General features: G+C 41.6%; 2 protein-coding genes across 2 annotated transcripts in view; one reads left to right on the forward strand and one right to left on the reverse strand.

The window, feature by feature from the left end:
* Window positions 1-24,184, reverse strand: part of LOC122907377 (cytospin-B-like) — a 426,680-nt gene that overhangs the window by 209,181 nt on the left and 193,315 nt on the right.
* The window catches only part of LOC122906811 (A-kinase anchor protein 10, mitochondrial-like), a 72,711-nt gene continuing 53,833 nt past the window's right edge, over window positions 5,307-24,184 (forward strand). The window contains 3 exon segments of the mRNA XM_044249213.1: window positions 5,307-5,540; window positions 15,939-15,986; window positions 22,074-22,256. Of these exon segments, the coding sequence (XP_044105148.1) occupies window positions 5,453-5,540; window positions 15,939-15,986; window positions 22,074-22,256 (319 nt within the window). The 5' untranslated portion in view covers window positions 5,307-5,452.

Genomic DNA, 24,184 nt, shown 5'->3' on the forward strand with positions numbered 1-24,184 from the left:
AGTTTTGTCCTAATGTCTGTGACATTATCAGAAGTCTCACTCAGCTAGCTTCTCCATCTCTTTTCCCTGAACAGGGATGCTCCCAGAAAAGAGACCCTAATTGGGGACTTAATTCACTGGATTTTGTTTCTCTTCTCTCTCTCCATCTGATAATTCTTCATTGGCTCTGGAAAACAGCATGGAGGTTCCTCAAAACGTTGAAAATAGAATTTCCCTATGACCCAGCAATTGCACTACTGGGTATTTACCCTAAAGATACAAACGTAGTGATCCAAAGGGGCACGTGCACCCGAATGTTTATAGCAGCAATGTCCACAATAGCCAAACTATGGAAAGAACCTAGATGTCCATCAATAGATGAATGGATCAAGAAGATGTGGTATATATACACAATGGAATACTATGCAGCCATCAAAAGAAACGAAATCTTGTCATTTGCGACAACATGGATGGAACTAGAGCGTATCATGCTTAGCGAAATAAGTCAAGCGGAGAAAGACAACTATCATATGATCTCCCTGATATGAGGAAGTGGTGATGCAACATGGGGGCTTAAGTGGGTAGGAGAAGAATAAATGAAACAAGATGGGATTGGGAGGGAGACAAACCATAAGTGACTCTTAATCTCACAAAATAAACTGAGGGTTGCTGGGGGGAGGGGGGTTGGGAGAAGGGAGGTGGGGTTATGGACATTGGGGAAGGTATGTGCTTTGGTGAGTGCTGTGAAGTGTGTAAACCTGGCGATTCACAGACTTGTACCCCTGGAGATAAAAAATATATGTTTATAAACAATAAAAAATTAAAAAAAAAAGAAAATGGTTTACAAGAGGGAGGTATATGCAAGGGGACTGCCAAAGGAGCCATGAGACTAAAGGAAAAGGCCAAATAGTCCAGCTTAACAAGAAGTGGCTTATCCAGGGGACTTAGGGACAGAAGTGTGTCTTGGGCAGCTCTAAGACAAATGGATTTCCACAACCCCATTGCCAGTGAAAACTGCTTTTATAGTTTTAGAGGCTGGGAAGTACATGCCTGTAGACCACCTGGGAAGAAATATTTGAGAATAGTTGTGTCATAGTCTTACCTCCAGAGCAGATCAAAGATGTTATACCCCTGGGGTGTATGTAAGGAAGTCTTTGTTATGCCTTTTTAAGAGATTATTGTCATATCTCCTACTTGTTTGGGGTTCCTTTGATGGGAAAAATGTTAACTAAGCTCCCATTTATCTTCCCTGATTAGACACTATAAAAGAAATAAATTACATTAAGCCCCAATTGCTTTTAGCTTTGATTAAAACTAAACTCAGAGGCCACAATTTTTCTTAGAGATAAATTTTACAAAGCTATGGATGCAAATGCTTTTGAGAATGGGAAACACTGGTTTAAGAATTAACCTTTGAGTGTTGATGAGAAATGTAAGTTACAGCAATACACATTCTGAGACTTGTCATAAATTTGAGTTTGGTTTTGGCTGCTTACTAATAAGATACGGGAGCTTTTTTCCCCCTATAGTGTCAAAAGATTTATTTGAATAATTTCCTTGAGGTTATGAATGTTTGATATAGACAGCCACATTTGTTAGAATGTTTGCTATAGAATTTTTTGTTCAATTTGTAAAAAGTGTTTGTTATAGGAAATTACTTTTATTCACTGGCTTTGTGATAATTACCTGGCTGATTTTATCTCACTGATTTGTTGTAAATGATACAACTGGTATAAAAAGATCATGAGGAGGCCCCCTGGGTAGCATAGCCAGTCAAGTGTCTAACTCCTGGTTTTGCTCAGGTGGGGATCTCCTGGTGCTTGAGATCAAGCCCTATGTCTGGCTTGGTGCTTTATGTGGAGTCTGCTTGAGACTCTCCCTCTCTCCCTTTGCCCTGTCCTCCCTAAAATTAATAAATAAATCTTAAAAAAAAGGACTGTATGGATTCCCTTAAAATTAGGAATATAATGGGCATGTGGGTGAATCAGTCAGTTAAGCAACTGCTTTTGGGTTAGGTAACCATCCCATGGCTGTGGGATCAAGTCCTGCATAGGGTTCCCTGATCTGCAGGGAGTCTGTTTCTCCCTCTGCTTCTTCCCCACCCCAGTTTGTGCACATGTGTTCCATCTCTCTCTCAAAAATAAATAAATGAATAAAAATAAATAAACTAACTTTAAAAAATTGGGACTATCATCAAAGGAATTCTTTCCAGTGAAAATTCATTTTGTTTTATGTGTATATTAAGGTGGCTTTCACAGATTAATTTAGAAATGCAATGCAGAATATCCGGTTTGCCACAACTGCATATTCAGGCGAATGGAATACTCTCGCTTATTTTTATATTCTTGTTTTATTTTAATTTTATTCCTCTGTGGATCATCAAGTTCCTGTAGATTAAATGGTAGTGTAATAGTACACTTAACGCTTCCCTAAGTGTATAAACACTTTAATGGGTGATGATTCAGAAGGCGTCTGCACTGCTAGGTATCATGCATCGCCTTCTATTTTCCCAATAAATAGCCACCCCATGCTGGAATCAGCTGATTAGGTATGAGCTACAGGTAGAAAGAAAGACAGGAGCAACTAGTATAAGCAAATAGCTTGGAGTCAGACTGACTGTGGTCGAAATCTTGTCTCTATCCCTTATTAGCCTTGTGCTTCCGGGGTAAGTTACTCTGAGCCTCAATGTCATCACCCATAAACTGGGGGTAATGATATTAGCCATCTCATGGGGTCTTTTGGTGGGGGGGAGAACGTAAACGTAAAGGATGAAGTAAGGGTGTGATAGTAGGGGTGCCAGGGTGGCTCAGTCAGATAAGCATCTGCTTTCAGCTCAGGTCATGATCCCAGGGTCCTGGGATCGAGCCCTGCATCGGATCCCCTGCTTGGTGGGAGGCATACTTCTTCTCCCACTCCCCCTGCTTATATTCCCTCTCTCGCTGTCTCTGTCAAATAAATAAACAAAATCTTTAGGAAAAAAAAAAAAGACAAAGCACTTTGTATACGGAGAGCACAGGAGTACCTAAGAAATAATGACAGGGGCGCCTGGGTGGCTCAGTAGGTTAAAGCCTCTGCCTTCAGCTCGGGTCATGATTCCGGGATCGAGCCCCATGTTGGGCTCTCTGCTCAGCAGGGAGCCTGCTTACCCCCCCACCCCCACCAGCCTCTCTGCTTACTTGTGATCTCTCTCTCTGTCAAATAAATAAATAAATAAATCTTAAAAAAAAGAAAGAAAGAAATAATGACAGGTATTACCACCTGAGAATACATATTCTGCTGCCCGGAGGAGTAAAGGCAGCTCCAGAATTTCTGCTACGAGGCACTCAAGAGCAATAATCACAGTGGAAGGCAGGGCTGGTCCTGCTTTTACATGGATTCTACGCTGAGTTAGAGAAAATGAGAAAGGGTTTGAGATTTGCAGGGATTAGAGTACTCCCCCTGGCTCCTGTCCAGTGATGATATTCAGGGGATTTCTTGCACTCCCCCTTCAGTCCCAGGCAACTAGCCAGTCAACAAATACAAGAAGGCGCTGCCAAGAGACTGGACTCCAGGGGGGGAAGAGAGAGAAGGGCCCCCTGCTTACACTTCTGCTAGATCCCACATAATTCCCTTATATCAACTGCACATCAGCTACACTCTTCCTTGTCTTCAGCCAATCTCATTGAAGGGCAAGACCTTTGGTTTTATTGGCCACAAGACAGCAGAGTGGTCCTCCTGAGTGCAGGCTGGTTTACAACAGCCCTCTGATCCTGGAAGGACACTGCCCAAATTCCACTGTGGCCTCTGCAGAGGCCCCCAGGAGATGAACAGACAACCATTCTCAACACCAACTCAGGGCCACACTCCCTTTACCTAGGCAGCAAGAGGTTTGATCTTAGGCTCTGGAGGTAACTAAGTTTGAAATCCAGGATTCACCCCTAGTTAGCTTGTGACCTTGGACAAGATACTTTACTGTGCCTAGTTTTCCCAACACCAAGACCCAAGGTCTATTCTTTTTTTTTTTTTAAAGATTTTATTTATTTGTCAGAGATAGAGAGAGCGAGCACAGGCAGAGTGGTAGGCAAAGTCAGAGGGAGAGGCAGAGGGAGAGGCAGGCTCCCCACGGAGCAAGGAGCCCGATGCGGGACTCGATCCCAGGACGCTGGGATCATGACCTGAGCCAAAGGCAGCTGCTCAACCAACTGAGCCACCCAGGCGTCCCCCAAGGTCTATCCTTAATCTGGAGGCTTTGGCAGAGTAGCTGCGTAGAAAACTCTCAATAAGTATCAGCTGTGATTACTTTACAGGCCCAGGACCAAAACAAATCTATTAAGTTGCTCTAATTATATGGTGAAAAGACACCGGGTTTTAGTTACAGTCTCAAACACTGACACTCCATAATCTTGGACAAGTTGGACTTCTTTTAGGTCCCGTTTCCCCAACCGTCACATGATTTTACTGATTTAAAAAATACTCAGTGGACATTTATTGAGTGCTATCTTCTATATGTCTTCCCCAAAGGAGCCCACACAACGCTTCAATTATTTCCCAATCGGCGCACTCACCCAGTGGTGAGGGACACTGAGAGGGCGGCGGAGACTTCGTTCCCCTCTGCTTTAGGGATGGATGGAGGGCCAGATTTACCCGGGAAAAGGCATTTGAACGAAGGTTGAAGGATCATTCACAAGTCGGCCTTGTAATTACTGGTGATGCTTTTATGTTACTGCCCCTTTCAGACTTAAGCATTCGTAGGATTTGGTTCTGAAAACAAGCCCACTTCTTTTTTATTGCCGAGGTCACTGTGATTGAGAAAGCCAGTGGAGCCGCATAAAACAGGTTATGCCTCCTCTTCCCCCTTCGAGGAACCGTGACCTTGCGGTATCCGCGCGACTGGGGGTGTGTGTTTGGTCTGCTCGCCTGGGCAAGCACGGGCTGCAGGTGCAGGGTGAAGCTGCTGTAGTCGGCCTGTGCCTTTCAGCCTCACTGGAACCGAGAAACAGGAGGGCTAAGGGGGAGCGCAGCAGTGCTGGCCTCGCCTTGTGTACAAGGGCACGCTCTGAGTGCCCACGGCCGGACGCCCCCAGACCTGAGGCACCGCGCCATCCACTCCAGGGTCCGGCGACAGCGGGGAGTGGAGAAGACTCCGGCTCCGGGAGGGTCAGTTTTGCGGGAACCGGATGGGCATCTCTCCAACCCTGGCAGCGACGCCGGACCTGGGAAAGGGCACAGGCCCCACACACGCAGGATCACTTGGGCGGGCTGGCCGCGTGCCCCGGCACCCACGAGAGGAGGCGGGATGGGGGGCGGGGCCGGCGGGTCGGCCTCCCGTGAAGCCTCGCGCGGGGAAGGACCGGAACTCCGGGCGGGCGGCTTGTTGATAATATGACGGCAGGAGCTGCCTGGTCTTCTCGAGGAGGCGGTGGGGCCCACACCCGGAAGAAGGGTCTCTTTTCAGGCTAGTGCGGCGGCCGCTGCGGACCCGGCCGGTTGCTGAATGAGGGGAGCCGGGCCCTCCCCGCGACAGTCACCCCGCGCCCTCCGCCCCGACCCGGGCCCCGCCATGTCCTTCTTCCGGCCGAAAGGTAGCAGAGGGGGCTCCGGCTGGGAGCCAGGCCGGGCTTCAGGGGCGGCGGTGGGGTAGGTGGGCCTGCACGGGCTTTCCTCCCGGGTGGTGGCGAGGCCCTCGGCTTCCGCGCAGACGCCCCCTGCGTGCCTTGCTTTGCTCCCGGACTCTGCAGGGAGGGAGAAGGTGGCCTCCTCGCGCGAGGTCAGAGGGGAATTATCTCGCTGGTCCAAAAGTGTTTGCCAGAGCCCGTACAAGTTAATGCCTGTTTGCGCAAACCCCGTTTTCGCGTTTGTGTGCTGTGTGTCTATAAACGGTGGATCCAGAAGAAGGAAATTCCTTTAGTACCTTGTTACGGAAGTCTCTGACTTTTCAGAATACTGAGGGTTTTCTATCTAAAAGCAACATGTGAAAAAGCTCTTTTCTTCAACTGGTGCTATTTTCTAGTTTCCCCTTTTTTGGGGGGTGGGGTGGGGGATCCTGCAGTTCCTAAATAACATTACTTATTGCTGAAAGTTCCCTAATGAAGACTATTTCTTTTGATGACTTAGCAAGTCAACTTAACTGTTGGAACGCTCACTTTGTAAACGAAATTTCCGATTTTCAATTTTAATAGTTGCCCAGTTTTTAAGCAGAGGCAGTTTAGTTTTGATCCTGGATAAAGTTGTTGTGTTGCATTTAAAGTATATATCCAGAATGAACAAGTGTAGGTCTTTTTGGGTGATAGTGGTTCTTTAAGTTTTGTTATTTAAGAGAAAAGGTATCAGAGGGGGGAAACAAAAAAAACCACTAAACCTTATCAGAGGCTTGGGTTCACATGACTGCTCTGCTACTGACTGTCACCTGGGATAAAAAAAAAAAAGTGTTAACCCACTTTTTTCTCCTCTCTCAACCAAGAATTAGGTGGTTCCTAAAGGCCCCATTCAGATATGAATTCAAGAATTCTTTTTACGTACGTGCAGAGTTTTAGTAACTGATGTCATGGTGAGTGAATGGTACTGTGAGGAATGAATGAAAGCTCTGCTGAATGAAGGAAACCTGTAAAATGGTACAAGGAAGCTTTGTTGATAATGTACCTTGGTGTAGTTTATCGCTCTAATTTGTTTGACAGTGTTGAAGTGGTTTTTTTTAAGGGGGAAAGAAAGCATTCTGTGTATAATGAGGCAGATTGCATGTTACATAATAGACTGTTGTCTCTGTCCGACAAATACTTTTGAATGTCTGCTGCTTGGCAGGCACTGTGTTAGGCCCTCATTATTAAGCACTGAACAAGAAAATGTCCCTGCACCTATGTACCTTCTTGTCTGCTGGGACCGACAGACAATACATTTCTCTTTTAATACCTGTGTGTATTTACAAATTGATAACATGACAGAGATGAGGTGAGAGGAGAAGCATATTTTGGTTTGATGTTAGAGAGGGGCCTCAGCAGGTGACCTTGGAACTTAGAGCCAAGGGCTCAGTAGGAGGTACGAGAGGCTAGGGAAGAGCATGTCCAAAGGTTGTGAGTCAAGAAAGAGTTTGGTGTCCTTCAAGAAAGGAAGGAAGGCCACTGTGATTTGGGCTTGGAGCGGTAGACAAGATTCAGAGCTTTGTAGGCCATAGTTGGGTTTTATTTCAAATGCAGAGACATTATTTCAATTTATTATTATTATTATTTTTGAAAGAGAGAGAGCGCGAGAGGGATAGGGGAGAGGGAGAGAATCTTAAGTAGGCTACATGCTCAGTGTGGCGCTACTTCGGGGCTGGATCTCATGACCCTGAGATGGTGACCTGAGCTGAAATCCGGAGTCAGACACTTAACCAACTGAGCTACCCAGGCACCCCTTAGAATTTTTAAAGAGGAGTGATTTGATATTATGTTATAAAAAGATCATGGTAGTTGCTTTTTGCAGGCTGAATGTGGCAAGAGTAGAAGCTAGATGCTTCTGTTTAGGGATCCCATCCAGTCTTGAAATACCATTTTTAAATACCACCTATATGCAGACGACTCCTGAATTTACATCTCCAGCTTGAATTCTCTCCCGAGTTAAGAATGGTATATCCAACTGTTGGTCCACGTTATACCTCTACCTAATAGATACAGTATATCTGTTAATAGAAATAATAGGCTGACAGATGGCTGGCTCTTTGAGTTACTGTACCAAAATTTAACTCCAGATTTTTTGTCACCTCAGTAAATTGCATTTCTGTTCTTTTACTTGCTCAGTCTAAAACTTTAGTACCTTCTTGAACCTTTCTTTCTCTCCTGTATCTACATAAGCAAATCTGCTAAGTCTACCCCAGAATGTAACCAAATTCAGCATCTTCTCACCATCCCTGACTATTAACTCCCTGGTCTAGGTGGTCATCCCCGTAGATTGGACAGTTAAGTCCTCCTAGAGGATGTCACTCAAATCTCAGCTTAAAAGTTAAGAGGAAGCTGGTTTTATGAAAGTAGAGAAAATGGGTGCCAGGGTGGCTCAGTTGGTTGAGCGTCTGACTCTTGATTTGGACTCACATCATGATCTCAGGGTCGTGAGATGGAGGCCTGTGTTGAGTCCCTAGCTGAGCAGAGAGCCTACTTGGGATTCTCTCTGTCCCTTTCTTTCTGCTTCCCACCCCCACCTCCCCATCCCCTATCCCCTGTCAGCACTTGCTTGCTCACTTGCCTGCTCTCTCAAATAAATAAAATCTTCAAAGGCAGAAAGGAAATAGAGAAAGCAGAGTTATTTTGCTGTAGGCTTCAGTTTGGTTTCCCTTCTTCCAACCTTGACCCCTATCTCTTCAAATTTCTTCAGTAGCTTTCTGTACACGGCCCCCTTTAATCTTGTTCCCATTTCTTCTCTGTGTTCATCTCCTGCTCACCTTTTCCTGTTTTCTGTTTCCTTTTCACTGTTCTTTTTATATTGGCCTCTTTGTTGTCAAATACGTTCCTGCCTCAGGGCCTTTGCACTTAATTTTTTTTCCCCTCTGCCTAGAAACCTCTTCCCACAGGTACCCACTATTGTGTTCTCTCATCTCCTTGACATCTTGGTGAGGCTTTGTCTGTCCATCCTACTTTTAACATTGCAGTCCCCAGCCCTTGCACTCCTATCTTACCTACTTTCTCCACAGCATTTATCACCCTCTACTTTTCTATGTATTTTATTAAGATGGAAGCTGATTTTGTTCACAGCTGTATCCCCATGTATAGGTCAGTTCCTGGGCATAGTTAGGAATTTGGTAAATACTTGTTGAATAAATGAATAAAAACAAAAAATATCTGCTAGTAAAAAGTGCTGAACAGGGAATTTAAACTGATGTGGGAGTAGATCACAGGACAGCAGTCTTTGTTCAGATAATAAAGGAAGGCTTGTCTGAGAAGATGGTATTTAGTTTAAGATCTGAGTGAAGGGAGAGAGCCAGCCTCACAAAAGATCAAAGGAACTGCATTCTAACCAGAGAGAACTAGAAGTACAAATGTCTGAAGGCAGCAATAGCTGAGTGCGTTTAAGGAACCTGAAGAAGGCTGAAACTTAGGGGGTATAGGATATGCTTTGGAGACAGAAATAGCATAACTTGAACAAGTGATTGGAGTGAAGAAAAACTGGGAAAGTTTTGGACTTACAGCATGGGGCAGGAAGAATTAAGAACTGTTTTTGGCAATTATGACTTTGTGTAACAGACATCCATGTGGATATGTCAAGGTAGCAGTGGGATGTATGAATCTGTAGTTCTAGGAAGAGGTCAGAACTTGAGATACGGTTCTGGCTTTAGAAATATTTTGCAGGGGTACCTGGGTGGCCCAGTCAGATAAGCCACTGCCTTCAGCTCGGGTCATGATCCCAGGATCCTGAGATCGAGCCCCTGCATTATGCTCAGCAGGGAGCCTGGTTCTCCCTCTTCCTCTGCCTGCCACTCCCCCTGCTTGTGTGCTCTCTCTCTGTGTTAAATACATAAATAAAATCTTCAAAAAAAAACCATTTTGCATAACTGATGATTAATGACATGGGACTAAATGAGATCGCCTAGAGAATACATAAAATGTGAGGATTAGTTATGTTGAAAGGCTAAGGCTATTATAACAAAGGTACACTGAAGTGTAATGGTTCAAAAAAGATAGATTTTTTTTTATTACTCTCTTGAATTTAACAGTCCAAGTTTATTGGGTGGCTTTGCTTCACAGTCATTCAGGGATCTTTCCTCCCATATTGTTACACCTCTTTCCCTTGGGGTGTGGTCTGTTGTCAAAGCTGGGTCATAGCCTCTTCTGTCTGTCCTCAGTCCCCTGATCCATGGTAAGGAGGAAAGAGAAGCTTTGGCAGGAAAGTGACACAAAATTATTTCTATTCATATTCTTTTGGTGAGAAGTTAGTCATATGGTCATAGATAACTGCAAAAGCTTCTGGGAAATGTAGAGTAACTAGCCAGCTAGTAGCTAGCTAATAGGCTATAGTCCTCTTGCTAGAAAGAGGAAAATGAGTTCTGTGGCCAGGTAGCACTTCCTGCCATACTGTACACAAGAACAGAGCCTTGGTGAAAGTTCTAGAGTTAAGCCAGCTTTTAGAAGTTAAATTGAGGGGCACCTGGATGGCTCAGATGGGTGGCCTTTAGCTGCCTTTAGCTCAGATCAGGATTTCCAGGTCCAGGGATTGAGCCCCATGTCACTTCCGGTTCTACAGAGGTCTGCTTCTCCCTCTTCTTCTCCCCCTGCTTGTACTCTGTCTGTCTGTCTGTGTGTCTCTCTCTCAAAAGAATAAATCTTTACAAAAAACTTTTTTAAAAAGTTAAATAGAGGAACACGAGCCATTGGCAAAGGGGAATCAAAAATAAAATACCAGGGGCACCTGGGTGGCTCAGTGGGTTAAAGCCTCTGCCTTCGGCTCAGGTCATGATCCCAGGGTCTTGGGGTCGAGCCCTGCCTCAGGCTCTCTGCTCAGCGGGGAGCCTGCTTCCTCCTCTATCTCTGCCTGCCTCTGTGCCTACTTGTGATCTCTGTCAAATAAATAAATAATATCTTTTAAAAAAAAGGTAAATGCGTGGAGAAAGATATACCTTAAAAAAAATACAAGTTATAAAGGAGTGTGATATCATGGAAGCTAAGAGAAGATAGTGTTTAAAAAAGAAGGGTGTGTTGTGTTGAATGTCACTTGCAGGATCAAGATGAAATAACTACTTAGTTTGATAATGTGGGAGTAATTGATGACTTTTGAGAGAGGTATCAGTATCAGTGGAATGGGTTGGAGGGAGAAGGTGAAGTGTGGAAAAGTAGCAAGAGTAAAAACACCCTTTTCAAGAAACTGCAGTGAAAAGGAACTAAAAGGGGCTCTTGGGTTAAGCGATTTTTTTTCTTTTTTTTAAGATAAAAGGTGCTAGAACATGTTTGTATGGCGATAGAAATGATCTGGTAGAGAGGGAGAAAATGATACAGAAGAGAGAGGTGTTACTTGAGGCAGTAAAGTTCTTGAGAACTCCTGAAGGATGGGATTAAAGCTTGACTCTACCAAGATTTGGTTAGGGTATCCTGCCGTTGGGAATGGCAGTTGGTAGGACTACTTATATAATGTTTAAAAACCTTCAATCAATGCTATATGTTGTTTACAGATGCAGAAATATGTTAAAGAGTAAAACTGTAGGTGGAGACAATAATCTATTTTATGAAATTATTTCCCTGGGGAGAAGGGGAAATCCAATCAGGGAGAGAATTAATTTTCACATGCATGTCTTCTTTTGAAAAATTTTTAGAAGCAAATTAGTATAATCTTAAGATTTGACAAACCTGAGTATTACTCAGATTAAATTCTAGTATTGTCTTTGTTTTAGATGTTTCATAATACAAGGAAATAAAGAAACAAGAAAAAGTATAGTTAGCAATATAGAATAATGTAGTTGAAATAAACCTAAATCAGCAGTCACAATAAATGTAAAGACTGTATGGCTAAAAGACAAAAAGTTAGGCTGGATAATAAACCAAAATCCAGCAATAAACTACTGGGAACACAACTAAGACATAAGGACATAGAGAAATTGAAAATAACTGGATGGCAGGATATAGTAGACAAATGTCAACCAGAAGAAAGCTATGTGGCAGATGACATACTTGAAACAACAAAACATTATCAGGGATAAAAAGGTGACTACATTATGATAAAATGAAAATGGTAGTAGGAAGATAAAACTCTGAACTGCTTTGAACCTAATATCAGTCTCAAAATACATAAAGCAAAATATACAGATTTACCAGGAGAAATCAACAAATTTACACAGTTTTTTTTTAAGATTTTATTTATTTATTTGACAGACAGATCACAAGTAGGCAGAGAGAGAGAGGAGGAAGCAGGCTCCCTGTTCAGCAGAGAGCCCGATGCAGGGCTCGATCCCAGGACCCTGGGATCATGACCTGAGCTGAAGGCAGGGGCTTTAACCCACTGAGCCACCCAGGCGCCCCAAATTTACACAGTTTTAAGAATGATCTTCTTCAGACATCTAGAGCAGTAATCACAATAAACAGAAATGGGCTGTCCCAGTGAAAAGACTAGATTCCTCCTGTATGCCATTTAGTATAAAAAGGATCATAAGAAGGTTAAAAGTAAAAAGATGGGAAAATATATCAGGGATATTACACAAAAAGAAAGCTAATATAGTCTTCACAATAGCACAAAACAAAAAGTAGGGAAATTTTAAGTTTTGGAATGGAAAGGAGACAAAGGAATGGTTAGTCCCAGATAACATAATTGCATATATAAAAAAACTGAAGAAGATCTACACTCATACTTTTAGAACTCATAAAAGTTAAAAGAGTTCAGCTGGGTTTTAAAAATATATGTGTTTATATGGGATTATTTAAAACTCAGTTTTACCACTATATGCCAGTAAAAACAAAACTAAAATCATTATAGAGTTTATAAAACCTAATTTGACATGAAAGAAGACCCAGATAAATGGAGAGGTATACTATGTTCATGGATAGAAAGACTCAATCCCAGAAAGATGTGAACTCTCCCCCACATTAATCATTCAGTCAGTGCTACTTTAAAAATTCCTGTAGGGGTTTTAGGATCAGGACAAGTTGACACTATAATTAATAGAGCAGGTAGTTTTGTAAGAGAATAAGGTAGAGGACTTGGCCCTGTCAAAGGCTGATTATATGGTTAAGTAATTAAGACTGAAATTAAATGCCCAGGAAAAAACCCATGTGTGTATGAGAACTTGGTATATAAAGAGTTCCTGTTTAGTTGAGAAAGGTTGGACTAATCAGTAAGTGATGTTTGCTGTCCCTCTGGCAGAAAAATAATTAGGATTTTTCTATGTCGTATCATATACATCAGGGGTCAGTTAATTTTCTGTTCAAGACAAGATGGTGTCCTTGTAGCCATAGATTATATGTTAACAAATGGACATGGCTGTGTTAAACTAAAACTTTATTTATAAAAAACTGAAGGTGGGCTTGATTTGGCCCATGAGCTGTAGTTTCCCAATATCTGACAAACAAATAAATACAGGTAGATAAGAGCCCAGAATTTTAAAAAGCAACATTTGAAATCATATGGAAGAAAATACAGAGGGAAAAAAAAAATCTGATCCTGGGCTAGGAAAGGATATCTTTAAGACATAGGAAAATACAATCCACATAATGTAAATTTGGCTACATTAAAATTTAAAGCTTCCATACAATAAAATACACATAAGGTATTTGAAACACCAAGGATTAACATCCAGAATATGAGTGGAATTTCTGCAAATCAGTAAAGGACAAAGGAATCGAGTAGCCAGCCCATAAAAGAAGATACCTAAATACCCAATAAATACAAAAGGATATTTCCTCAGAGGAACTCAAGAAAATGAATTAAAAGTACATCAAATACCATTGAAAAATATTAATTAAATGGCCACTTTCATTAAAACTGCCCATCACTGGTTACCTATTAATTCCACTTATAGTGTTTTATCCTAGAGAAGTTTTTTTTTTAAAGATTATATTTATTTATTAGAGAGAGAGAGAGAGAGAGAGCGCGCACAAGCAGGGAGAGGGGCAGAGGGAGAAGGAGAGGCAGACTCATGGCTGAGCTGGGAGTCTGATGTGGGGCTTGATCCCAGGACCTGAAGATCATGACCTGAGCTGAAGGCGGATGCTCAACTATCTGAGCTACCCAGGCACCCCTCCTAGAGAACTTCTTACATATAGACTACATAGGAAGACATGTACTAAAATGAATCAATAAAGGTGTATTTTAGAAATTCAGCAGCTAAAATGAAAGTACTAGAGCTACATGAATGCATCAGTATAGAGAAGTCAAATTATGGGATGAATACAAGCTTCAGATATGTGTAGAAGAATACTATTCATTTCATTTTTAAAGATCTATAGAATAACTGCATGTTTTACACTCAGGTAGTAATAGTCTAAAAACATAAATGGTAGAAAACATCCAATTTAGGGCAGTATTTATCTCCGGGAAGGGAAGAGTAGTGGGATCAGGTAGTGAGTCATAGGACCCTTTATATAATATTTGGGGGGAAAAGGGAAGTAAGGCAAAACACTAATAATGTGGTTATTGTTGGATTGTGTGTGTACTTGTCTGTTTCAAGTATTGACGAGATCTGATTGATGAGAATGTATTGAAGGTGACAAAAGTGGAAATATGGAGGTATGTTTTAGTGGTTAAAATCCGTTGGTCTTAGAAGTGTTTTGAGTGTGGGAAGTAAAGGAGAGACATGTTAAGAATGACTCCAAGATTTTTGGCCTGAGAAACTGGGGTGGGAGTGTCTGTCATTCATGAGAAAAATGAAAAGTGAAGTAAACCAGGTTTGGGAAGAGAGGGTATGTTCCATTTTGGACGAGTGTAATTCTGGAAGAGGATGGGTAGATGGTTAAACAAAATGAATTTTAAGGTCAGGAAGGTTTTAGACTAGAAATAGAAATTCAGGATTCATAGCTTGTCTGTGGTATTGAAAGCCTTCAGAATGGGTAAGCTCAGCCAGGAAATACACATGTGTACGTAGTGAAAAGAAAAGGTGCCCAACTTTCTCTGAGAAACTCTCAGTAGGTAGAAGTTGACCAGGCAATAAACTGAGAAGGAGCAGCTGGAAACCAGGGAGTCGAGTGCCTTGGAAGTCCAGACAAGTTCATGTTTCAAGTAGGAGAAGCAGTCAGTTTGCAGATGCAACCCAGTTGCTTCTACTACATTACCTTATTATTTTTTTTTCTTTCCAACAGCAGTGAACAGTACCTGAAATGATAATTTTTGTTCATGTTTGTCTCCACATTCTTGTATGTAGACTTCTTGAAGACAGGACTGTTCCTTCCTGAGCCAGGACAATGTCTAGCACATACGAGGCACTCACATACTTGTTGATGGATTAATTTATCTGATACTTTGAGAGCTTGTTATTTCCTGCTACTAGCCTTTCAGTGTTGACTGTTGAAGAGCACATGTTGGGATTTTTTATTTTGATAGGCTTTTCATGGTGGGGTTAAAGAAAATTTAATGTTGGAAAAAAATACAAGAAAAGTAAGGAAGGTTAAAAATAGTCTTATGTCGGGGCACCTGGCTGGCTCAGTGGGTTAAAGCCACTGCTTTCGGCTCAGGTCATGACTCCCAGAGTTCTGGGATCGAGCCCCATATCAGGCTCTTTGCTCAGCTGGGAGCCTGCTTCTCTCTGTCTCTCTGCCTACTTGTGATTTCTGTCTGTCAAATAAATAAATAAAATCTTTAAAAAAAATAGTCTTATGTCAGATCCTGTAGGAGTTCACGCTTTGCTTAAGCTGCCATGTACCTTCCTTTCTTGGATATTACATTGTTAGCATATTTGCAGTAGAATTTCTACTGTTTTGTATAATGGAGAAGAGACTGTGTAGCACTTTAAGAGAAGTTGTTAAGCCTTGAGTATTAGATATTTAGACTATAAGTTTAGAATGTTTTTATTTGCTGCTATGAGAGGAATACACAAAAAGTAAGATACGATACACAAAGAACTCTTTTTCTTGAAGACGCATCTAGTGGCACATTTTAATAATATTAGTTAACATCCTAAATTAACCTTGTACCTCGTACTCTTCTGGGCTCTTTTTAATTTTTTTTTCACTCATAACCCTCTAAGGTAGATGTTGTTATTACTGTTCTAAAGTTATAAATCAAGGAAATTGAGACCCAGAGAAGTAAAGTAACTGGTCCATGGTCAGAGGGCTGTGTAATAAGTTGCAAGCTAGATTTGAACCCAGGTATTCTGACATTGTCTCTCCATTAGCACGCTCAGTGCTCTTGACTGAACGATGTTCAAGGGTCACTTCCTTTCCCCTGAAACTGTCTCGCCCTGTCCCCCTCCAAGGTGTTATTCCATTGTTGTACAGCTGTGAATATTCATCTGTTAGAACAAAGCTTGTCTAATTTTTACATCGTACAGATGGGATCTTTTTGACTGTAGAAGTTGGTCATGATGCTTTTTTATCTTCCAGTGAAAGGCAAAGAACAAGAGAAAACCTCAGATGTCAAGTCAATTAAAGGTGAGTTCAGTGGTGTTCCATTGTGTTAAAAAAGTGATGTGCTTTGCATTTACAGGCTATTTAAACCTGTTATCTTCCCCCCTTCTCTTGCCATTAATCATCTCTGCCTTCTTTTGTAATTATTTATGATTGTGACTTATTTCCTTGTTTGACTTGTATATTCTTCAGCACCTTGCATATATGATAGGCTTTTGCTAAGCACTTGTTGGCTGTCCTAGTGATACAGTAAACCAATGCCCTCCATTAATCACATGTTTGTTCACTAGAATTAATGAGTTGATTTTATTATTTTTTTAACTTAAAATCAGTGAATTAACATTGAGTGTATTGTTAGTGTCAGAGGTAGAGTTTAGTGATTCATCTGTTGCATATAACACCCAGTGCTCAGGATTAGATCAGGTGTCCTCCTTAATGTCTATCACCCGTTACCCCATCCCCTCATACCTCCCCTCCAGCAACCCTCAGTTTCTTTCCTGTAGTTGAGCATCTCTTATGGTTTGTAGTTGACTTTATTGTTTAAAAAAGCAAAAAGCGAGGGGTGCTTGCATGGGTTGAGTGTCTGGCTCTTGGTTTTGGCTCAGGGTCGTGAGGTCAAGCTCTGTGTTGGGTGCTCGGCTCAGTGTGGAGTCTGCTGCAGACTCTCTCTCCATCTGCCCCTCCCCACTGTGCTCACTCTCTCTCTTTCTAAAATAAATAAATAACATCTTTTTTATTTTTTAAAATTTATTTTATTTGAGAGACAGAGAGAGCACAAATGGGAGGAAGGGCAGAGGAGGGGAAGCAGACTCCCCACCATGAAAGGAAACAGATGCAGAGATCGATCTTAGGACCCTGGGATTATGACCTGAGCTGAAGGCAGAGGCTTAACTGACTGAGCCACCCAGGTGCCCCATAAATAAATCTTTAAAAACAAAACAAAAAGTGCCTGCTGGGTGGCTCAGTGGGGTAAAGCCTCTGCCTTTGGCTCCGGTCATGATCCCAGGGTCCTATGATCGAGCCCCACATCAGGTTCTCTGCTTGGCAGGGAGCTTGCTCCCCACTCACCCCACCCCCGGCCTACTAGTGATCTCTGTCAAATAAATAAAATCTTAAAAAAACAAAACAAAACACAAAAACAAAAAAACTCAAAGTGAAAAATACTCTGAACTCAGCTGACAGCTCTGGAGTAAAGAACTTCCACTTACAAGGCTTGGCTTTCTGTTGTTTACCCGGAAGTATGGATCATTATAGTTTTTACTTCTCTGTTACTTTGGATGAATGGTCTTAACTTAAATTTATCCAGAGTACTTTATTGTAATCAGTATATTATCTATGTTTATAGGCTAGAGCATGCTTCTTTAGGTTGTAATCTCTACTATAGTTTTGACTGATTTTATTATATTAATTACAAAGATTGGAATGGAAAATTATAATGGAAATTGTTTATATAGCCGTTAATGTAAATTTCATAAATAAAATCTATTTACATGAGATCTATAGATTGCTACTTAGACTTTTTTTTAAGATTTTATTTATTTATTTGACAGACAGAGATCACAAGTAGGCAGAGAGGCAGGCAGAGAGAGAAGGAAGGGAAGAAGGCTCCCTGCTGAGCAGAGAGCCCAATTCGGGACTCGATCCCAGGACTCCGGGATCATGACCTGAGCCGAAGGCAGAGGCATTAACCCACTGAGCCACCCAGGTGCCCGCTACTTAGACTCTTTTTCAGATGTTTGTATCTTATGTGGCTAGCATTGAGTATTAACCATTTATGCTCAGTTTGCTGGAGAGTGACTAATTATAACTTAAGAGATTTGTAATATTAGGGAAGAGCTAGGGTACTTTACAGTCTTATTTTCTGCTTACTTCTGTTAATTTTAAGCCAGGTGTTTATGAACCGTGTTGGTTCATACTGCTTTCCTTAAGCAGAATTTGATTGACTTTGATAAATACTTCAAGCCCTTAGCAAGCAGCATGTGTAAAGACGAGATCCGAATGTAGAAGGAAGGGGTTTGATGTCTCAGGCACTTTATATTTCTCAGGTCTTCTACTCTAAACTGCTACTAACAGTGTGACCTTGGGAAGACCTGTAACCTTCCTCGGATTCTTCATTTGTGGAGTGAGAGGGTTGGCCTGCCTAACTTCTGAAACTGTACCTGGCTAAAAAAATTCCATGTTCCTACCCTGTGACAGTACATAATCTGTGCTTAGCATTCACTGGCTTACCTTAGAATCTTACAGAACAGAATCTTACAGAATCTTCCTTTCATAGGAAACAGGCCCTCAAAAAGTTTGCAGTATGATTAGAGCTTAGACGTGGAATAGTAGCAAATACACCAACATACTAATAACAACCATTTCTTTTTTTTTTTTAAAGATTTTATTTATTTATTTGAGAGAGAGAGCATGAGCGAGGAGAAGGTCAGAGAGCGAAGCAGACTCCCCATGGAGCTGGGAGCCCGATGTGGGACTCGATCCCGGGACTCCAGGATCACGCCCTGAGCCGAAGGCAGTCGTCCAACCAACTGAGCCACCCAGGCGTCCCAATAACAACCATTTCTTGAACACCTGTTCTGTTGTAGGCATTAGCCAAAAACTGAGGCTAGGCAAAAAAAAAAAAAAAAAGACTTTGCTCCTGTACTCACTGAACTTAGAGATTGATAGGGGAGAGGAACATTCATCAAGTGAGTCCACAGATGGCATGGGCTGGATCTACAGTGATGAAAATAAAGAGAGATGGAGTGATCAGTTCAGAGCAAAAATCAATAGAACTTTGTTATTGATTAAATAGGAGGTGTAAGGGATAGGAAGGTTTCAGTTTAACACCTACTTTTCTGGCTTGCCTAACTGTGTGACTGGTGGAGAACCAAGTTGGGAAATTATATGTTCAATTTTGGAATGGTGGGTGGGAGGTAGTTGGAGACATTTACATATATTATTTTATCCACATAATTCTAGAGTCTGAGATTCCAACCAAAGGTAAAAGGGTGATTTTTCTAGAGTCTGGCAGACCAAAGCTCAAGTTCTGCCTGTTGAAACAACTACTATCTCATTGACATGTATCAAGTATTTAACTTTTGTCTTTCTGCATCTCAAAAATGAGGAAAATAGGGGTGCCTGGGTTAAAGCCTCTGCCTTTGGCTCAGGTCATGATCTCAGGGTCCTGGAATTGAGTCCCTATCGGGCTCTCTGATCAGCAGGGAGCCTGCTTCCTTCTCTCTCTCTCTCTCTCTCTGCCTGCCTCTCTGCCTACTTGTGATCTCTGTCAAATAAATAAATAAAATCTTTTAAAAAAATTTGAGGAAAATACTGGTCTTGCAAAATTGGTGTAAGAGATAATGAAGTAATATACCCTCCAAAAAATGTGTATCGAGCCCCCAGTACAAGGTTTGGTACGTAGGAGGTACTACTCTGGTAGCTCTTGTTGTAGCAGAAGAGGCCCTGAACATGATGGCTTAGTTAGATGAAATATTGTGAGGAGTTCAGAGGAATTTGTGATCAGCAAATGCTTTTTTAAGTGTGGGGAAGGTTTTGTAGAAATGGGACTTAATCTATATAAAAGTTGAATAATAAGGATTTGAGTGAAAGAGGCAGTTCTTTCTCTTTTCCCTAACAGCCCAGCCTCTTCTTTGAGTATATATTGGGCAGAGGGACCTTCAGACAAGTAAGGGGGTATTTTCACAGAAGATTGATACCCAGTTGTAAGGACCTTAGAGACCAGAATAGAGAGTTTAGACAGAGAACATAGGGAGCCTGTAGGCTTTGAGTAGGATGTTGATGCTTTATATACGGTATTTATGAAAGGTAAGTCTGGAAGAGTTCTATAGGATGGAAACCAAAGAAGTCGTTTTGCTGTAATACAGAAAAGCCTGTATTAAGGGTGTGGTGTTGATAATAAACATGTAAGTAGATGTATAATATCTTTAAGAAAAAATCAACCAATCTTAGGTAAACATGTAGAGTGAAAAAGAATGGGCCCATGATTCTGAGCTTTGGAGACTGGCAGGTTGAGCAGAGATAGGGAAATCGAATAGGAGCATTAGTTTGGAAGAAGATGCGGTGAGTTTGGTATTTGGACAAATTGGTCTTGATATGGTCAAGTCAAAGTGAGAATAGCTAGCGGTAAGGAATTAATAGGCCCCAAGCCCAGATCAAAGGCCAGGTGTCAGATGCAGGTCAGGGCTTACTCCCTGGGGCTCCAGTTCCATAGAAGTGTACCCTAAGAGCTGCTGCAGAGAGGTCCAGAGTGTGAGTGAGACGTTCCCCTTGAGTCAACCAGAGTTACTAATAACTGTTTTGTTTTGTTTTTTAATGTATTTATTTATTTATTTGACAGAGAGAGACATAGTGAGAGAGGGAACACAAGCAGGGGCAGGATGGCGGTGTGAGAGGGAGAAGGAGTCTCCCCACCGAGCAGGGAGCCCGAAGTGGGGCTCAGTCCCAGGATGCTGGAATTATGGCCTGGGCCAAAGGCAGACGCTTAATGACTGAGCCACCCGGACGTCCCCTAATAACTCTTTTTAAAAATCTCCTTTAGATATCTGTTTAGATTTTAGGTACCTATTTTATCTGGTTTTATTTATTTTAACAGATGTGTCAGGGTCTCAAGTTTATTTGTGGGAAAAAGAGGAGTACTTACAGGTTTAAATAATCTTTTCAGAAAAGTTGGCTCTAGTAATAATTAAAAGGTTGGAGAGTAAATGTTTCTAGCAAAAAGAATAAAAGAGCAGAGAGCCTCAGGAGGAGGAGTCAGGGAAGGAGACCATTTCCGACATGGTGGACATTTTTTAAAATTTCTTTTTTAAGATTTTACTTATTTGTTAGAGAGAGAGCACAAGCAGGGAGAGTAGCAGGCAGAGGGAGAAGCAGGTTCCCCACAGAGCAGGAAGCTCTGTGTATGGAACTGCGTCTCAGGAGTCTGGGATCATGACCTGAGCAGAAGGCAGATGCTTAGCCTACTGTACCACCCAGGTGTCCCTTCTGTCCTTGCTATAGCAATGTGCTAGGCCAACACTTCTTTTTTTTTTTTTAAAGATTTTATTTATTTATTTGAGATAGAGACAGTGAGAGAGAACATGAGTGAGGAGAAGGTCAGAGAGAGAAGCAGACTCCCCATGGAGCTGGGAGCCCGATGCGGGACTCGATCCTGGGACTCCGGGATCATGACCTGAGCCGAAGGCAGTCGTCCAACCAACTGAGCCACCCAGGCGTCCCTAGGCCAACACTTCTTAAAGACCTTTACTAAGAGTCTTTAATATTTGTATGGAATAAATAGGAGAGTTTGAATGCTGATCCAGCTGTAGCAACGTCACAGGACTACTTTGACAGTGTTGTAATACTGAGTTGCTTATTTCCTGTTAGCAAATGGGTAATTTCTTTATTCTGACGTCAATAGGCCCTTTCGTCAGACTACTAAGGAAAATGTATTTTGTGAATTTTTTAAGTGTGCTTTATCTCAAGCAGCTTGATCCTTGATCATAAATGTTTTTCATTAGAGAAATTTTGTTACCCAATTAAAAAGTAAAATAAGGGGATGCCTGGGTGGCTTAAGCGTCTGCCTTCAGTTCAGGTCATGATCCCAGGGGCCTGGGATGGAGTCCCACATTGGGCTTCCTACTCAGCAGGGAGCCTGCTTCTCCCTCAGCCTGCTGTTTCCCCCAGCTTGTGTACTCCCTCTCTCTTCCTCTGACAAAAAAATAAAATAAAATAAGTATTCTGAAGAATGTTTTTCTCACTTTTACCCCATTTCACAAGTTTTAGTTTTGTTCCTTGGACAAAAAGGATTAAGGAATTGAAAAGGTCCATATATCAGAATGTTTTCTGGCTTTGGTACTTTCTGTCATCAGTAGAAGTTCTCAAAGAAACATCTCTTGTTTTAAGTTCCATTTTTGGCACAGTATTTTGAGAGTTATAAATAATAATAGGACATTGCTTTCCAGTTTTCTGCTGCTTGATTCCCTTTCCCGTTAAGTATTTTTTGTTGAGTGTGTATGCTTAAGGGAGGTGTTACAAAATTTAATTTTTAAAGTTCTCTTAAAGTCCTTTAGGAGACATTTTTAGGCTATCAAATTATGTTTAATTTTTAACCTTTTTCCCCCCAAATTATAGCTTCAATATCTGTACATTCCCCACAAAAAAGCACTAAAAATCATGCCTTGCTGGAGGCAGCAGGACCAAGTCATGTTGCAATCAATGCCATTTCTGCCAAGATGGACTCTTTTTCAAGTAGCAGGACAGCAACACTTAAGAAGCAGCCAAGCCACATGGAGGCTGCTCATTTTGGCGACCTGGGTAAGTGACTCACTTTTTGTTAACTTCTAGTAGGAAGGATTGAGTGTGTTATGGGAAACTCTTGCTGGAGGATAGTAGAACTGTATAATGGGAATGTGCTTTAAGATAAGAGCATGTGTTTCTTGATCTGTATTTAAGATAAGAGCATGTGTTTCTTGATCTGTGGGTTGTGAGTTTGATCCCCACATTGGGCATGGAGCCTTCTTAAAATAAAATTTGGGGCACCTGAGGGCTCATTCATTAGGTGTCTGCCTTCGGCTCGGGTCATGATCCCGGGGTCCTGGGATCGAGCCTCGCATTAGGCTCCCTGCTTGGCGGGAAGCCAGCTTCTTCCTCTCCTACTTCCCCTGCTTATATTTCCCTTCTCGCTATCTCTGTCACTGTCAAATGAATAAATAAAATGTTATAAAAAAATAAATAAAATTTAAAAAGTAAATAAAAATAACAGCTACAAGTATAACAAATGATACTCTATTACGTTCCCATAAGCAAAAAATATAAAGCATTCTCAGTTAAAAAAAAAAAAGGGCCATTTCCAGAAGAAGAAATACATTTAACCAGTAATTATATGAACAAGATGCCTCATTTCACTCATACTCAGGAAATTGCAAATTTAAGTAATGAGTTAATGTTCTCCCTAACACATCAGCAAATCTTTAAAGTTTGACAATTTGAATGGTAACGGAGATGCAGAGAAATAGCCAGTCCTATTTAGTGGAAGTGTAGATTGATGAAGATTTTTTTGGAAGGCGGTGTGGAAGTAGTTATCAGAATGTAAAATAGAAGATCTAGCCCTCAGAGGTAGTCACATATATGCCAAAAGATGTAGATGCAAGTATGTATAAAGCTTTTATTGCAGTGTTATTTGTGAAAGCAAAAAATGAGGAACAACAGGTACATATCTGGCGATGGAGAAGTAGATACATTGTGGTGTCCCCGCATCTGGAATATTAGGGAGCCATTTAAAAGTCCGAAGATGACCTAGAGAAATATCTAAGGTTAAAGTGCAAAAAGCAGGTCACATAACAGTGAGTGTAATAGGATCCCTACTATGTTAAAATAACTTCTTCCCCCCTGCCCCCAAAAAAGATACGAAGGAGATCGAATTTTCGCCCACAGTTCTGCACTTCATAAAAGTTGTGTGTCATGGCATCATAAATTGAAAGAAAAGTGAATAAATTGATGTCTAATTAAATTAGCCCGTCTTTTGACCTATTTGCTTAACAGTTGTGTATCTTCAAAGATGTCAGAGTGTCTGTGGGCCACACTCAGCAGTACACTGCAAACAGCATTTGTATTGATCACAAAATAAAATTGTAAGTTTTACTGGATTACACCTGTGTTGCTGGTGGGGATGTGAAATGGTACAGGCACTCTGGAAAATAGTTTGGTGTTTCTTGTGGAGCAGAACGTGCAGATGTCATATGACCCTGCAGTTGCACTCTTCAGCTTTTATCCTAGAGAAGTGGAAACTTACATTCCCACAAAAGCCTGTACCCCGATGTCCATAGCAGCTTAAAAGCCGAAACCCGGCTGTCTTGCAGCATCGAGTGAGTGGTTAGACACACTGGTACTTGCATACCACAGAATACTGCTCAGCCATGAAGAAGAGCACACTATTGATTTACCTCACAGCTTGGGTGAGTCCCAAGGGAATTGTGCTGAGCGTCAAAAGCCAGTCCCAAAAGGTTATGCGCAGTAGGATTCCATTTGTATAATATTTTTGAAATGACAAAATTAGAGAAATGAAGGATAGAGTAGTGTTTGCCAGGGCCGAGGAATGGAGGAGGTGGTTACAAAAGGCCACATGAGGCATCCATGTGGCATTGGAACTGTTCAGTAACTTGGCAGTTACCCAGGGTAAAGTTGCATGGATTCCCTTGCATGGAATGAAGTCCACAGTTGTGTACAGGTGAAATGGGAAGATC

This window comes from Neovison vison, chromosome 5 (assembly GCF_020171115.1).
Source record: "Neovison vison isolate M4711 chromosome 5, ASM_NN_V1, whole genome shotgun sequence".
NCBI lineage: Eukaryota > Metazoa > Chordata > Mammalia > Carnivora > Mustelidae > Neogale > Neogale vison.